Source organism: Pristis pectinata, chromosome 2, assembly GCF_009764475.1.
Source record: "Pristis pectinata isolate sPriPec2 chromosome 2, sPriPec2.1.pri, whole genome shotgun sequence".
In the NCBI taxonomy this organism is placed as follows: Eukaryota; Metazoa; Chordata; class Chondrichthyes; order Rhinopristiformes; family Pristidae; genus Pristis; species Pristis pectinata.
The window spans coordinates 45767759-45783294 of record NC_067406.1 but is presented as its reverse complement, the minus strand read 5'-3'; the positions used below and the strand labels follow the sequence as shown (position 1 = coordinate 45783294).

Sequence of the window (15536 nt, the reverse complement as noted above, 5' to 3'; positions counted from 1 at the left end):
CCCCATTTTCTTTTTAACCAACGTTGATGACTTCACATTTTTCCACATGATATTCCATCTACCATAACCTTGCCCATTCACTTAACCTGTCTACATCCTACTTAATTAAGCCTCTCTGCATCCTCTTTGTATCATCAGAACATTTGGATATCTTACGTAATCCCCTCATTGATATAGATTGCGAACAGCTGGGGCCCAGCACCAATTCTTGCAGTATTACAACCACATAATGATTTGTTTATTCCTACTCTTCCTTTTCTCTCTACTAACCAATGATCAATCCAGGCCAAATCTGTGGATTGAATTTTAGTTTATAGTCTTTTTGTATGGCACCTTATTTAAGGCCTTCTGAAAGGGTAAACACATATCAACTGGTTATCTTTATCTACTCTGCTGGTTACAACCACAAAAAGTTCCATAGGATTTGTCAAACACGAGTTCCCTTTCACTAATTCATGTTGATTAAACCCAATCCTATTATCATTTTCCAAGTGCCTGCAACCACTTTCTTACTTTTGAATTCTACCATTTTCCCAGTATTGATTTCAGGCTAACTGGTCTAGAGGGAATTCATTATATTGTGTCACAGAAGGAGGCAATTCAACCCATCAGATCCATGCTGGATCCCAACAGTGCAAACTCATTAGTCCTATTCCCTCTCCTTATTTCTCTCACATGCTCATCAAGTCCTCTTAGATTATTTTTACATTGATCTGGCAGGCTCCTCCCCACTTGAAGATCCCCATTATCTGGGACTGGGCTCCTCTACAGTAGCCAATTAATAAGTAGCTCTCCGATTTCTCTCCTTTTTTTTAAGCAGTGGGGTTATGTTAGTTATAGTCCAATCTGTGGGAACAGTTCTAGAATCTATGGAATTTTGGAAGATGATAACAGTTGAATCAACATCCTTCAAAATAGTAGGATGTAGATCAGCAAATCCTGGGGATTTATTGTCTTTCAGTCCTGTTTATTTCTCCAATATTATTTTTTCCCTAATACTAGTTTCTTTCAGCTCCTCATTCACTTTATGGTAGGTTGCCAGAAGAGCACATTTACTCCCTTTGATATCTTGGCATTTACATCAAGGTCAACACCGCCAAATCAAATTCCAAAAGAAGTGAATGAATAGCTTGGATTCTCACTGGGACAATCAGTTAAACAGATGGATTGGAGCTAAATAATATAGTAATGAAGTACTTCAGATTTTGGCCCTTATAACTGTATTCTGTTGCTTTAGAAAGAAAAGTCAGACATGTACCGGCAGTGAAACCCGATGCCATATGCTGAAATAGTGCTGCTCTTCCACCTCTGCTTCTGTTATCCCAGTGATGGTTCAAATGATTCTTGACACCATTTGCTGTTATGATAGCTGATGTTGGTAACAGTGTTTTCTGGGAAGAACAAATGGAGTTCTGTGCAGTTTGAAAGCATCTTTCCTCCTTATTCTGGGCCTCCTTCGGACTCCTCCTTTCATCTCTAACCTGTGGAAGGTGACTTTTGTTCGGTGAAACAACTTTTGCTGGAGGTGATCGTATTGGAAGGAGATTTGCAGATAAAGGACAGGACCTGCTCCTCGGAGGGTGGCTACCAAAATTCCTTTCTGATGACACTGCAGAAGATGATGAGTCTCCACTCTGCAAGATGGGCACATCACTTTTTATTGGTGAGTAACTGCCCAACGGAGAGGGCCTAATTGCATCTGGCATGGGTCTCCGTAAGCAGTACTCATTTATGGGGAAAGAGTTTCCTGCTTTCTCATTCTCATTTGTGCTGAATCCATTCTGTGATTGTCCTACTGTTGCCACATTTTCCAATGACAACATGCCACTAGAAGAACTAGATGATCCACTTGAATGTTCATTTGTTGTCAGCTGACTATTTGGAATACTGTACATATATGAAACTGAAGATTTACTGTGGTTTTGCACTGGCCGAACCCTGGGAAGCTGCTTGCTCAATGGATGGTGAAGAATAAAAGGCTGAATGGGCAACGTAGTAGGACGCTGCTCTTTACTATATCGGATAACTGCATTGCCTTCTGTTCCACCACCTGTAGTACCAAAAGAAGATTAAAAAAACAAGAGATGACCAAGACCAAAAACAGAAAGACAAGTAGATTAAATAAGTTTTAAAAATATTTAAATTGCCCTTAAAGAAAATTACTGAATGGGATTTTTTGAAAACACAGCTAAGTGAAAAGAGATGCCACAGATAAATTTTTACAACAAAATTGATTATGTTTGAAAACAATGCTAAAAATGACAAATAACCATACCGTGCATATTTATTTGTGATCCCTACTCAACTTGAGAATTGGTAAATTTTAACAAAGGCTGAAGGTTAGAATTTATTCAACCTATTTTTACATATTGAAGTGGCTAAGTGTGGGGTGCCTATGCCAGTTTTGAGGATGGGGGCAAGGGTCTGATAATGTAATGCAAATAGGCAATTTTGGACCCTGTACACATATTTGTAAACAAACCATAGAGAAGATTTTGCCTCAGTGATCTCTTCCAAGGTTGAGAGGGGATATTGGGTGAGGAAGAGTGGGGGAGAGATGACCGGGTAAGACTGTGGTGGTGGGGGGGTGGTTATGGATGGAGCAGGCCAAAGAGAAGGCTTGGGGGTGGCATTGCTGGTAGGAAATGGGAGGCAAGAAATTTGGGAAGAAGCTGGGAAAGAAATCAGAGAGATGATTGAGGATTCCAAGGAGAAGTTTGTGCAGTGCTGGGTGTAAAGATGATCACTGAGAATACTTTGAGAAAAGAGAACTTGCCTCAAAAAAGAACAAGCCATCTATGGAAAGTTTCATTGCTGGATTTTCCAGCAGAAGCCCAGGTAGGGAAAGGTCCTTTAAGCAACACAGAAACAACCCTTAACCCTTGGGTTAAGACCTGCTTCTATACTCAGGGCCTGTGACAATCATAAACTGATATACACAGTAGAAATGATGCAAGTGGCATACATCATGTGCAGTACACTTCTTAACATCATTGCATGTGCTCAATTGCCTCTGTAAAGCAGACCAGATTGAAATTTATAAACATATGCCATTCTTGAAGTACCCTGTTAGTTTTCTGACAGAATTCCACCATGTAGTGCATAAAAATATAGACTATACAATAAGATTCCTACAGTTAAATTTTCAACAGCTGATATCCAAAAGATAGTTCGGAACCTAAAATAGAGTGTAATAGCAGCATAATGCCACGCAGTCTACAACAAAACAATAATTACCAATTGTAATCTACAGACAATCTGTATTGGTAGGTAGGAGGATGGCATCCAGAGGGTTTTCAACCAGTGTGCCCACAATCAGTTTCAGTTTTAGATGAATAAGCATTAGTAAATGTCTTTGACCTAAATAAGTCTGGTTCCAAATACTTTCAGTTAAGTGTTCCAATAATGTATAACATTTACAACATGGAAACAGGCCACTTGCCTGTCAGAATCACACTGGTGAGAATGTCAGGAATGAGAATGATGCAAAGAAGCCGTTAAGGGAAAGAAACCTGCTATATAATTGGACAAGAAGAGAGCAGATGAAGTATAAGGTAGAGAAGGGTAAAAGTGGTCAGAAGAATAAAAAAGTATATTATAAAGTAAATGTTATATTCAGAAGGTTTGGGGGTCCTTGTGCATGAATCATAGGACACATCAAAAAATTAGGAAGATAAATGGTATGTTAATCTTCATTGGAAGGGGATTCAAGAATGTTAAAGGAATTCTTGTTTCAATTACACTGAGTTTGGAACTGGAGTACTTTGAACAGGTTTGGTCTTCCTGCTCAAGCAAGGATATACCTACCTTAGATGAAACAAAGGTTCAGTAGATTGAGTTCTGGAAAAAGCAGAATGTCTTATGAAGAAAATTTAAGCAGTATATCCTACATTTTCTGAAGTTTATAAGATGCAAAGATGATTATTGAAATGTATAAAATTCTTGCAGAGCTTTATGGATATATTGTAAGACTGTTTCCACTGCCTAAACACCTAAGTGCTGACAAACATAATCAGAATAAGGGATCTCCCTGGGACTGTGATGAAGAAAATATGCTTTATTCAAATGTTTTCAAATCTTTGTAATTCTCTACCCTGGATTTCCTTTAATGTTCTAAGTATATTAAAGACTGAGACCGATAGCTTTTGCAATAAGGGAATCAAGAAATATGAGGATTAGGGTGGAAAAGTGGAGCTGAGTTAGAAGTTCAGCCACAATTCTATTGTACTGTGGGAGGCTGTAAGGTCATTCCCGGATCCTTTTTCTTATGGTCTCATGATCCATACAAGCTAGAGAGTAAATTTTCAATTATGTTTTGTTATCGTGAATGAGTAAAAATTATGAAAATTTTAAAACTGTTTGGTATTACTTAGGTTGATTAAATTGCTGAGTGGACAATTTAAATTTCTATTGGAGATTAAAAAGAGCAAAGCTCAAACCGATTCAAAAGATTACATGATACCAAGAGTATACTTTCATCTCATTCTGACCAAGGCTTCACAGACCTGCCTCGTGGAACTGGAGGAGAAAAGAAACATTGTTGACAGATGGTCATACATTGTTTAAGTCAGTTCTTTCTGAAATTATGAGACTGACTCAAATGGAAAGACTACATAACATGCAAGATTTATTAGGAATATTCATTTCTTATGTTTTTTTTTCCAGGAGGACAGATACCAATGATGTAATTATACTAGAAATGGTTGGCTAGAGGAGTTAATTGCTCTGGGCTGGAGGTATTTAGTATTACAGCTGGGGCATTATCTGGTTTCATAGCCTTTGCACTGGATATAGTCATTTGTTAAAATCACATGGAGTGAATCAAATTTTCTGGAGAATGGCTTCTTTTGGGTTGAAACCAGAAACCTGAAGAAATAGTTTAACATCTTTTCAACTAGATGGCACATCCAATAGTGCTACATTCCCTCCAGAGTGGATTTGAATTCATAATCTCCTGAATCTGTGATGAGAATACTACCAAGTGGTGCTGACACTGTGCATATAAACTTTAATTATTTGTTATACTTAACATTGAAGTTAACAAAGCAGTCTTGCATTGAAAATGGATCACATAGCACTGTTTTTCAGTACTACACAACTGAAAGCAGGCTTAACCCAGCGTAACCACTATTGTGATTGATTTACTCCCATCAGGGTGTTAGACAGAGATTTGCTGTGGTGAATCAGAATTATGATAATGACAAGCATTGGGAAATTTATACCAGATTGCCATTGTGCACTACTGGGTTAACATAGTCTTAAAATGACACAGCCAACTTTGGAGGTCTGCAAGGTAAGAAATATATGTATATCCTCCTCTCCCAACCCTCCCAACCACCAGAATGAATATCATACTGCTTTCTGGTCTCAGAGCACAGTGCTGCCTACCACCATCTTCAGCTCCTTTCATGATCTGCAGGTAAAAGTGTAGTTTCCTTCCTTCCCTCATCCTTACCACCTCCAAGTAAGTACTCTAGTTCCTATCCTCAATTGCCAGGTTAGTGTACCAACTCCTATCCCCAAGCCCTAGTGGTGCTGGATCATTCCCCTGATGCGGAGTGTTGTCTGACTTCTCCAATCTTCAAACAATAGTAAGGTTGAAATTTGAAATGGATTATTATTGTGACATGTACCGAGGTACAGTGAAAAACTTGTCTTGCATACCATTCATACAGATCAATTCATTACACAGTCAACTAAGGTAGTACAAGGTAAAACAATATTGAATGCAGAATAAAGTGTCACAGCTACTGAGAAAGTGCAGCGCAGGAAGACAGTAAGGTGCAAGGTCATAAGGAGGTAGATTGTGAGGTCAAGAGTCCATATTATTGTACTAGGGAGTTGTTCAATAGTCTTATAACAGCAGGATAGATGCTGTCCTTGAGCCTGGTGTTAATGTGCTTTCAGACTTTTGTATCTTCTGCCCAATGGGAGAGGGGAGAAGAGAGAATGTCTGGGGTGGATGGGGTCTTTGATTATTCTGGGTACTTTACTGAGGTGTGGTTCATGGAGGGGAGGCTGGTTTCTGTGATGTGGTTTATTCCCCCACCTCCCATGCTGTGCCTCAGTCACAAATGAATTTTGACAAGTTAGTTTACTGGGTCTAGGCTATTCCAGCACGAGGCACACTGAAATTCCAAGATAAATGTGGATTTCATTCCACCTAAGTAATGGTCCTCTCCAGGCTTTCTCCTTCATTATGCTGTTATCCCCCTTCTGCATTTTGCCACTGAGCAGATCAAAAAGTGATTTACCTTTTTTCTACAATTTAGCCCTGTTTGAAGTATGAACAGTCAATTTGAAAATTGTATCCTTTAAATGGAAAAGAATTGATAATCTAGACTATTACAACATCAGATGGTGATAGGAGGCAGAGGATGATGGTCAAGGGTTGCTTTTGCAATTGGAAGCCTGTGACCTGTGGCGTACTGCAGGGATTGGTGAAGGACTCTTACTGTTCATTATATACGTAACAGATGTGGATATGAATGAAGGAGGTTTGATAGAAAGTTTGTAGGTGACATGAAAATTAGTGGCATTGTTGATGGTGAAGCTAATAATTTGTGACTACAGAATCACATTGATGAGTTGATTTGATGGGCAGAGATGTGGTAAAAAGAACTTATTTCAGAAAAATCCGAGACAGTACATTATAGGAGGATTAATAAGGCCAGCACATAGACAATGAACCCTACGAAATACTGAGGAACCTGGGTGCACATGCCCAAAAATCCCTGAAGGCAGCAACATAGGTAGATAAGGTGGTTAAGATGGAATATGGGACACTTGCTTTCTTTAGATGAAGCCAAGAATGTAAGAGTAGGGAGGACAGAGCACAACTGTATAAAACATTAGTTAATCCACAGCTGGAGTACTGTGTGCAGTTCTGATTGCCAAACTTTAGTAAGGATGTGATAGCATTGGAGAGAGTGCAGAGGAGATTCACCAGGATGTTATCTGGTATGAAGTGTTTCGGCAATAAAAGACTGCACAAGCAAGGGTGGATAATGAGAAACTTTTCCCCTTAGCAGAGGGTGCAATAACCAGAAGGAATATGTTTAAGGTAAAGGGATTTTTCGGGGATTTGAGGAAGAATTTTTCCATCCAAAGGGTGGAAAGTCTGAAATGCACTGCCTGAGGGGTGGTAAAGGTAGGTACTCTCACAATATTTAAGAAGTACATAGATGAGCACTTGAAACACTATGGCACACAATGTTACAGGCCGAGCAGTGGAAAATGGTAGTAGTATAGATAAGTTCATGATGGCTAGCATGGACACAGTTACATGAAGGGTTTGTTTCCATGCTGTATGATATTGATAGCTAGCAGAGGAAAATGGGTCTATTTTCAGAACTTTCAAAAGTACATTAATGCCTTTTGGGTAAGTAAATAATAAATGCAGCACTTGCTCAACATGCCAATACCCAACAAGCTGAAATGCAGAATGTCTGGTATTACACTACGTAATGCATAGAGTTCTCAACTTCAGCCATGAGATATCACACTTTCTTTTAAAAGAAATAACTGTGAACATCTACTTAATATTTTCTTCCACAGTATTCCAGCTCTTTCCACTAAGATCACATTTGTCGTGTGAAAGTTCTACCAACTTTGACAAGAAATCAATGGAATTTTTAGAAAAGCACCTGTACTGCACTTCTGTGGTGACTCTGCCAGTTTCCCATGGGAGTTAGAGTAGTGGGATTGAGCATACAAAGTCACAGGCTGAGTGCTCAAAAATGAGAGAAGTATAGGTAGGTGCATGATGGGAGTAGTATAGATAGATACATGGTAGGTACCTGGCAGCAGGCACAGACACAATAGGGTAAAGGGTTTGTTTCAGTTCCAAGTTTTCAGACAACATACCAACTACATCTTAATGTAAATTACTATCTGATTGACATCTCTTAAGAATACCACGAAACATTCTACAAGCTTTCTGAATGTGATTTGGCAACACCACTCTGGATAGACCTCAAAATGCCAGAACTTTTGGAATCTAAACCTAACAATCAAATATTTCTTATTTAACATGGACAATGCATGACTTTAAGGCTGAAGATGATGAATAAACAGCAGGAGAAGCAAAAATAACTTGTGTCATCGTGTTTTCAAGATATCTTAAAGAATAGCATCTCACTTGAATATTTTGTATACCTAAATCATTATATCAACAAAGATTAACAGCAGGCAACAATTAAGCAGCCTTGGTGTGGTAATTGTTTAATGGATGAGCTTTGGAACACATATGTGCCATTACTATGTTATTTCCACCATTGTGGCGCTACCCAACTCTGCCCATGTCTTAGCTCAGTGATTGCTGAAACCTTCATCCTCACCATCATCCCCACCAGACTTGATTATTCTAATGCTTCAATTTGAAATTCCTGCTTTCAAATCCACTGCTTTAGCATTAGTTTCTGGAAATGCCTAACTAAATTTTCTACCTCCATATCTTTAACAATTTGCTTAAGGTTTACGCTTTCAGCCAATCATTTGGTCACAAGATTGAAACTCTTTTTTTTTCCTATTTCAGTTTACTAACTCCTCCTGCTCTGAAGCAGGTACATTTAACTACTATATAAATCGAAGATTTTATTGGATAATTTGTAAAAGTAATTTTATTTTTTCTTCAGACATTGGCAACACTGGCAAGGTCAACAGCTATTGTCCATCCCTTGTTACCTCAGAAGGTGGTTCTTGAACTGTGGTTGTAGCTTGGTACAACAGAAAGAAGTTAAGTGGTATGAGAATTAAATCAAAGATATGCCAATACCAGGTTTCTTTCTTTCAGGACAGCAAGAATCTGGTTGTGTTTTTAATATCGCTCTTATTTTAAAAGCATTTTATTTCTAGATTTTCTTAGACCAAATGCAAAACTCTTAAACTGGTTGCATTTGAACAAGTTTTCTGCTTTACGTATCGAGTAACATAATTGTTCTCCTGTTTGCTTCCCATTATGAAAAGGGATGGAGAGTTGCATTCATGGTCAGAATACAGCTGGAAGGTTTGCAAGATCAGAATAGATGAAGCTGCTCAAAACACCACACTCATATTACAGCAGCAATGAAAACAACAAGGATTTTACTGAGAATGTCTGTCCCATCTAGGAATTCTTATATCAGATCCCACGTAGAGTCTAGGTGGTTACTAGACCATAGCTTCCCACAGATGAGCATTTTGGTAAAAATCACACGACACAAATAGATGTGGAGAAACAAAAATAAAATGGTGTTTTATAGAGACAGCATTCTGATTCTGGTATTAAGCTGTGCTGCGTTTAATCAGCTGAACCTTTCTGGCTGCTCTTGATGCTGACATATATGCCATATGAAATTGTTTACGAATCATATTGTTCAAGTACTTTTGCTGAGATGAAATACATAAATATAGAAACTTAGTTCTATTACTAAAATTGCCCAGGATGACAAAGTTATATTGTAAATGTCTACAAGACCAGTGAATATTTTATGCACCAGCTTACCTTCCACTTTAATTCTGCTGTCAAATGATGCCTCCCTTTCAATTCGTTTATTAATTGGTTCTGGTTTCCTGGTATCTTCTCCATTGTAACATGGTCCACAGCCTACCAAGTGAGCTCTCTCATGCCCACTTGAATTACTGTTTTTGTTGAAATGATGGATAAAGGGTGCATCACATGATGTTGTTAAATCCATTTTTGTAGTGGTTCTGCCAGGCATACCGTGGTAGTGGTCTTCTTCTGAATAAACAAACACATTATTTTCTTTCTGATTTTCCAGTATTGGAGAGAACTCTATTGAATCTCCACTAGTTTTCAGTGGTGGAGAGTTCCCACTTCTTTTCCTGGTTCGAGCGATTTCAGCAAATGAAGTTACTCGCCTTGGTGGTGATCTCTGAGATGTTCCTGTGTGACCATCGCTTAGCTTGCCTGGGCAGCTATACATGCGTTCCAAGGATCCCAATCTGGGAGTTGGACTTTTATCCAAGCTGCGATCATAACTCCTTGATCTCTGCCTGCCAGAGGCATTTGAAGCTACGTTCACGTACACTTGACCTTCAATGAGATTTTCAGTAGTTTCTCGTGCTGGTTTCTCAGAACAGCAATGATCAATGTCATTCTTTGTATCTTCTGGTTGCTGAAAGAGGTAATACTCTGTAGGTTGACTAGGGCTTGTACTTTTAGTATGATCTTCTGAGCAGCTTGTTATCGAGGACCCTGCTGGACTTGGTGTAGACTGAGAAGACAGGTCGCAAGTCACAAGTTTGTAGTAATTTTGTGTGGCAACAACTAGTCTTGCTTGACTTTGAAAACAAGCAGTAAAATCTGAATTCTCAGAAGAACAGGGCACATTTTCACATGGTAGATGGTAAGAATTGCAGTTGTCATCTACAGCAGGTGAACACTGCTGACACAGACAGGTTTTCATGGCAGTATCCCCATTGTGTGTCTCACATGAATTCTTTGGCTCACTAGGTGAAGAATGTAGGTCCAAGTAGAATGCACCCATCTCTGAGTGACTACAATATGAAGAATCATGGGACATGTTACCTGAACTTAGGTTGGACTTTGACTGGCTTTTCATTTTATTGTAGATGGCTGTAAAGTTGACCAACACACCATCTGAACTGTTACATGAGGAATCACTATTGTAGGTCATATGCTGATTATCTACTTCAGATTGATCCGAAAAGACACAACTTCTGCTTTGTTGCATATCTAAGCTAGAGCAGCTGCATGTTCTGCTCTCCAGTAAATCTTGCTTCCTGAACATTCCATCTGGGCTGTTGCCCAATCCTTGATTGCAATCAAAGAATAAGGTTGATGTGCTTTCCTTAGCACAGTTGCATATAGGTAATTGTATTAAGTCAGCTGATACTGATCTTGATGTTATGGTGCTACTTGATTTCTTTGCATCACATGTATGAGTTTGTTCCTCTTGATCTTCAATAATTCCTTGCCTACTGGGGGGGCTCCACTGTTGTGTGCTGTTTTCAGCAGTATGAAGATGAAATGGCTGTTCATGCAGAACAAATGGTGGGTTACTAATGTTGCTATTCTGAGGATGAAAAGAACAATTATTGGAGCTCTCCTGATCATTGTTCTCATTCAAAATTAATGAATTGTGCTGTTCACTTGTAGAGATTTCTTTTGAATTTAGTCGCCTGCCTTCAATTTCATGTGTTGCCCCAGCAGGTAAGCAAGAGGCCTGAATTAAGCTGCTGTATAGTAATGTTTCCTTCTGAAGCAGGTCCCTCTCTGGCAGTGACGTAGTCCTTGTGATTCCCAGATCATTATGGTAGAAAGGGTTTGGTCTCTTGCCCATGCTACAGCATTGTCTGTCTGGGACCTGGCAATGAACCAGGGGAATGTGATGTACTATCAAAGTTTCTCCAGTCAGTTTGGGTGGGCTATCCATGATGTATCAGGTCATCAGCCAAGCTGAACAGAACATACAGTATCTCCAATGGGCATATTGATAGCCTGTAACATACTGTGGCTCACAAACCTGGAAGACATAGGAGAAAACAAAAACATAGCTTTACAGTATTTGTTACATTAGGCATGTCTTTACTAAGGTTAAGTAACATTTCTCCCTGCTTTTAGAATCAATTAGTGACTTGATACTTGAGACCATGATAAGCTATTTCATGCTGTCTAGAATTATAAAACACGAGCACACAACCTCCACATCAAGGGGTAAATTCAAAACCAACCTTTGGAAGTAATATTTCAGTGAATGAGTGGATAATCAATAGATCCAGTATTATACAGTGATGGTAGAAATAATTAGTATTGATCCATTCAAATGCAAGCTAGATTGATTACTTTAACATTATACAATAATATTATGGGATATTGGGAAAGTGGGGGGAGGGGATACACCCATGAGGAGGGATTAAGCAGATTGGGCCTGCACTCATAAGAGTTTGGGAGAATGAGAAGTGATCTCATTGAAAAATACAAAAAATCTTATGAGGCTTGGGAAGGAAATGCAGAGATGAATCTTTTAAATTAATACAGGAAAATGGTGCTAAGGTAAAAGATCAGCACTGGCCATACTGAACGGCAGAGAAAGTGCAAGGAGCCAAATAGCCTACCCCACTTCAATTTCTTATGTTCGTAGTACATCAGTAATTTGAGACATGACATGCAATGAGTATTGCAAGATTGGGTGGAGCAGGTGATTTGGACCCATGTGTTCTAAAGTTTTCCATCACTGAGGTTTTTATTGAATCATTCTTTGGAATGGGGTAGATTGATCAACATGATTAGTCAACAACTCCATGTTACCCATGTAAAAAGCTGGATGATAAACAAACAAAAAGAATCTTGTTCTTTTTTTTAAAATCAGGAAATGCTTTAAAAAACTACCAGACTATATTGGATTCTACTATTTTCTTAAAGGTTAGCTGCAAGGACTCACTTGAGATATCCACATATTAAAAGCAATCAGGTTTAAAATAGATCAGTATTTTGCTGCTTAGTTCAGAATATATTTCTATTTTTAGCATCTCAACATTTATTTTGTTTTTTTTTTGGCTGTCTAGAATTTCTTTACATAATTAAAACTTTGGTGACCAAATTATATAAATTAGGAGCTATTGGTGCCTTTTCTACAAATTATATTCCTCAGAAAGATGCAAACAGGCAGGTTATGGTGATACCTCAGAAATAAGTGTAATTTACACAGATCAAAAGGCAAAAACTTGGCACTTGTATGTTTACCATACAGCCCCACAGGGTACTGTTCAACCCACACAAAATAATGTTATTATCAATCGGGAAACAAAATATTCAAAAGAGGAATCACTGCAGGACGGAATGATGGGGGAAGTAGGCTGTGTCTAGTTATGATCGGTATAGTGCAGAATTCATGGCCTTCTCCTGCTCGACAATTTTGCATTTCATAATTAAACTGTATAATAGTGGAAATTTTTCTAGGTTTGCAGTTTGTCCTAACAAGGAATCAATTGCATTATTAATCAGATAATTTTAATTTCAGCAGTGATACTTCAATCACTGTAAGAAACAAAATAGTTTAAAGGAACAGCTGCTTAGTGAGCTTCATCTCCATTCAAGAGCATGGGAAAGAGCAAAACAACCTTCATGTTTAAATCTCTCAGATCACATTTTCACTCTTGTCACAGTTGTTTATATATTGATCAATCTTCCAATAGTTTAGAGGTCCTTCTGTGCAAGAAGTGGAAAAGTCAACTGAAAATATGGAAAATGAACTCCTTTCTATAAATTTATTTGTGACTATACTGGATAAACTGCATTTTGCAGCCAGGGTTCAAGACACAGCTATTATATGAACTCCAAAGTAAATGCAAGTCAACATGATCATTTGTTGTGCATCAAGCAGTTTGATCCAACCAAATGTTTTACTAATTCATTTTAAAGGACTATTAAAAATCAACTACATTGATGTAGGACTGCAGTCATATATTTCAAACCCGATGAAGACAGAAGATGTCCTTCCCCAATGGAACGTTAGTGATCCTGTTGGGACTTTATATTGCTTTTATTGATACTTGTTTTTTTTTACTTCCTATGCTTTTTAGCTTATTTATAATCCCTGGATTGCCAAAGTGAGATTTATATTCATATTTACAGGTTTATTTGTGGATTAACCTTTTCATTATACGATCGGTGGAAATTGTTATAATAATAGATGCTCCCACCACGAAGTTCTGGATCATGTGGGCAAAACATGGTCATCTCAGAAAGTCCAGCACAAACATCAGAAGTGCTCCGGACTAAAGTTTTTTGTTTGAATTCATAGGGTTTATCATAGGCATTCAAACATTGTCTTTGCTATTGAGCATTTAAGGCACAGAAGGTAAAGTAAGAAATAATAGATAAACAAGCAATAAAGAATCTGTTGGAAGAATTCAGTCGGTCAAGCAGCATCTGTGGGGTGAAAGGAATTGTTCACGTTATGGGTCGAAAACCTAAATTATAGTTAACTTTGGAGACTTAGGTTAGTACCACTGGAATGTCACATCCATATTTTTCTTCCCAGCACTAATTCTATTCCAAGAAAAATAAACTCACCAATATTAATCTGTTTCATATGACGGGATAGTGGAAACAGTAATGGTTAACATTTGATGTTTAAGTTGCTGAGCAAGGTAAATGCATATTTCATGAACTTCAGATATTATACTTTTGAAGAAGCAGATTGGGAAGTGCTGGAGGATAAAATTCACAGATGAATACCTGCAGCACATATAGGCACATTTTTAAAATTCCAGCAGCTCATTTGTTGACTGCACCACCCTGGCCAGATCTGGTACTGTTCAAGTATGACCACTCTTTCCGCTCGTCAAAGCCTAGTAGTTCAGATGTAGGAATCTAGATGAAGTATTTCTTGTGACAGGCAATGTTGGTCAACCACACAGCAGTTTTAAGATATTCAAGTCATTTCCAGATGAGTAGGCTTGATCTCCTGGGGTTCAGGGGATTGTCCAACTCAGTAGTGGGCTGTTGAACAGGATTAGTTGCATTTGGTGGATTTATTTTGAGCATGTTTGACTACAGGAGAGGCGAAATGGCTCTAAACTAGCAGCCATTTATCACAGATTGTTTTCAAAAGTCCCTGTACCAATTCTCATTGGTTCATTTAGTTGCTAGTTGAGGATTTTTGTGTTATCACTGGTCATCAAAACATGAGTGTAGTACTCCTTTCTAAACAAGGATTTAGTGTCACTTTGTACAGGATTTTAATACAGCTTTCTGAGCAGTACCAAGGAGTCAATGAGTCTGCTCACCATGGTAATAGATATCATGTTGGGGTTGTGGGAAGCTGAGGGCAAGGGAAAGTAAGGGAAGCAGGGAATGGTGTTGTAAGAAGCCAATAGGATGAAAGGTAAAGAACTTACTTTATACGAGGACCAGTTCACATTGCTTGGGGATGACCTAGTTGTCTCAGAAGCAACCAATGATGGTTGCCCTCTGGAAAACTTTGTCCAAGTTAGCCCATAATGCTTCACGAGAAGCAATGATGTTGTCCCATGTGATGCATTAATGCCTGGAAGTGAATTTCCAGAGTGATACTGAAATGGTCATTTTTGTATTTCACTGGGGGAAAAAAATATCTTCAGTTGTATAATGCAGGAAACCACGGCATCATATGACTAAATTTACAGGCATTCATGTGGGGATGGAGTACGAGAAGTGAGGGAGAGAAGTGAATGAACTTGGAAGAACAGAGAATGCAACAGATCTTATGCAAAAGTTGAATAGCACCACTTGTGACCCCATTGTAAATTGCAGGTGAGAGGTGTGCAGTCTGCTATATACTGTACAGTAAGTTGGATGTGAATTCATCCATTTTACAGTCCCAAACTACGGCAGTCCAACATGCCAGCATGTCGATGGCAGTCACATTGACCACAGTATCTGAAAAACTGGAAACATATGGGAGAAAATAGCTTCAATTGAAGAATCTGTAAAATGGGATAAATCAAAAGGTGTCACATTTCAAGTCAAAAGCAAATGCCATAAAATGTAGTCAGTCAACAGTTCCACTTCTTATTCTATTCATTAA

At 38.4% G+C, this 15536-nt stretch overlaps 1 protein-coding gene across 5 annotated transcripts in view; it reads right to left on the bottom strand.

Annotated features, from left to right (window-relative positions):
• Positions 1–15536, bottom strand: part of rusc2 (RUN and SH3 domain containing 2) — a 75866-nt gene that overhangs the window by 28579 nt on the left and 31751 nt on the right. For all 5 annotated transcript variants that reach the window (XM_052010296.1, XM_052010298.1, XM_052010295.1 and 2 more), the window contains exons 2-3: positions 9485–11489; positions 1259–2050 (exon numbers count right to left, since the gene is read on the bottom strand). In XM_052010296.1, coding sequence (XP_051866256.1) covers positions 1259–2050; positions 9485–11399 — 2707 coding nt within the window. In that variant the 5' untranslated portion in view covers positions 11400–11489. The remainder of the gene's footprint in view (positions 1–1258; positions 2051–9484; positions 11490–15536) is intronic.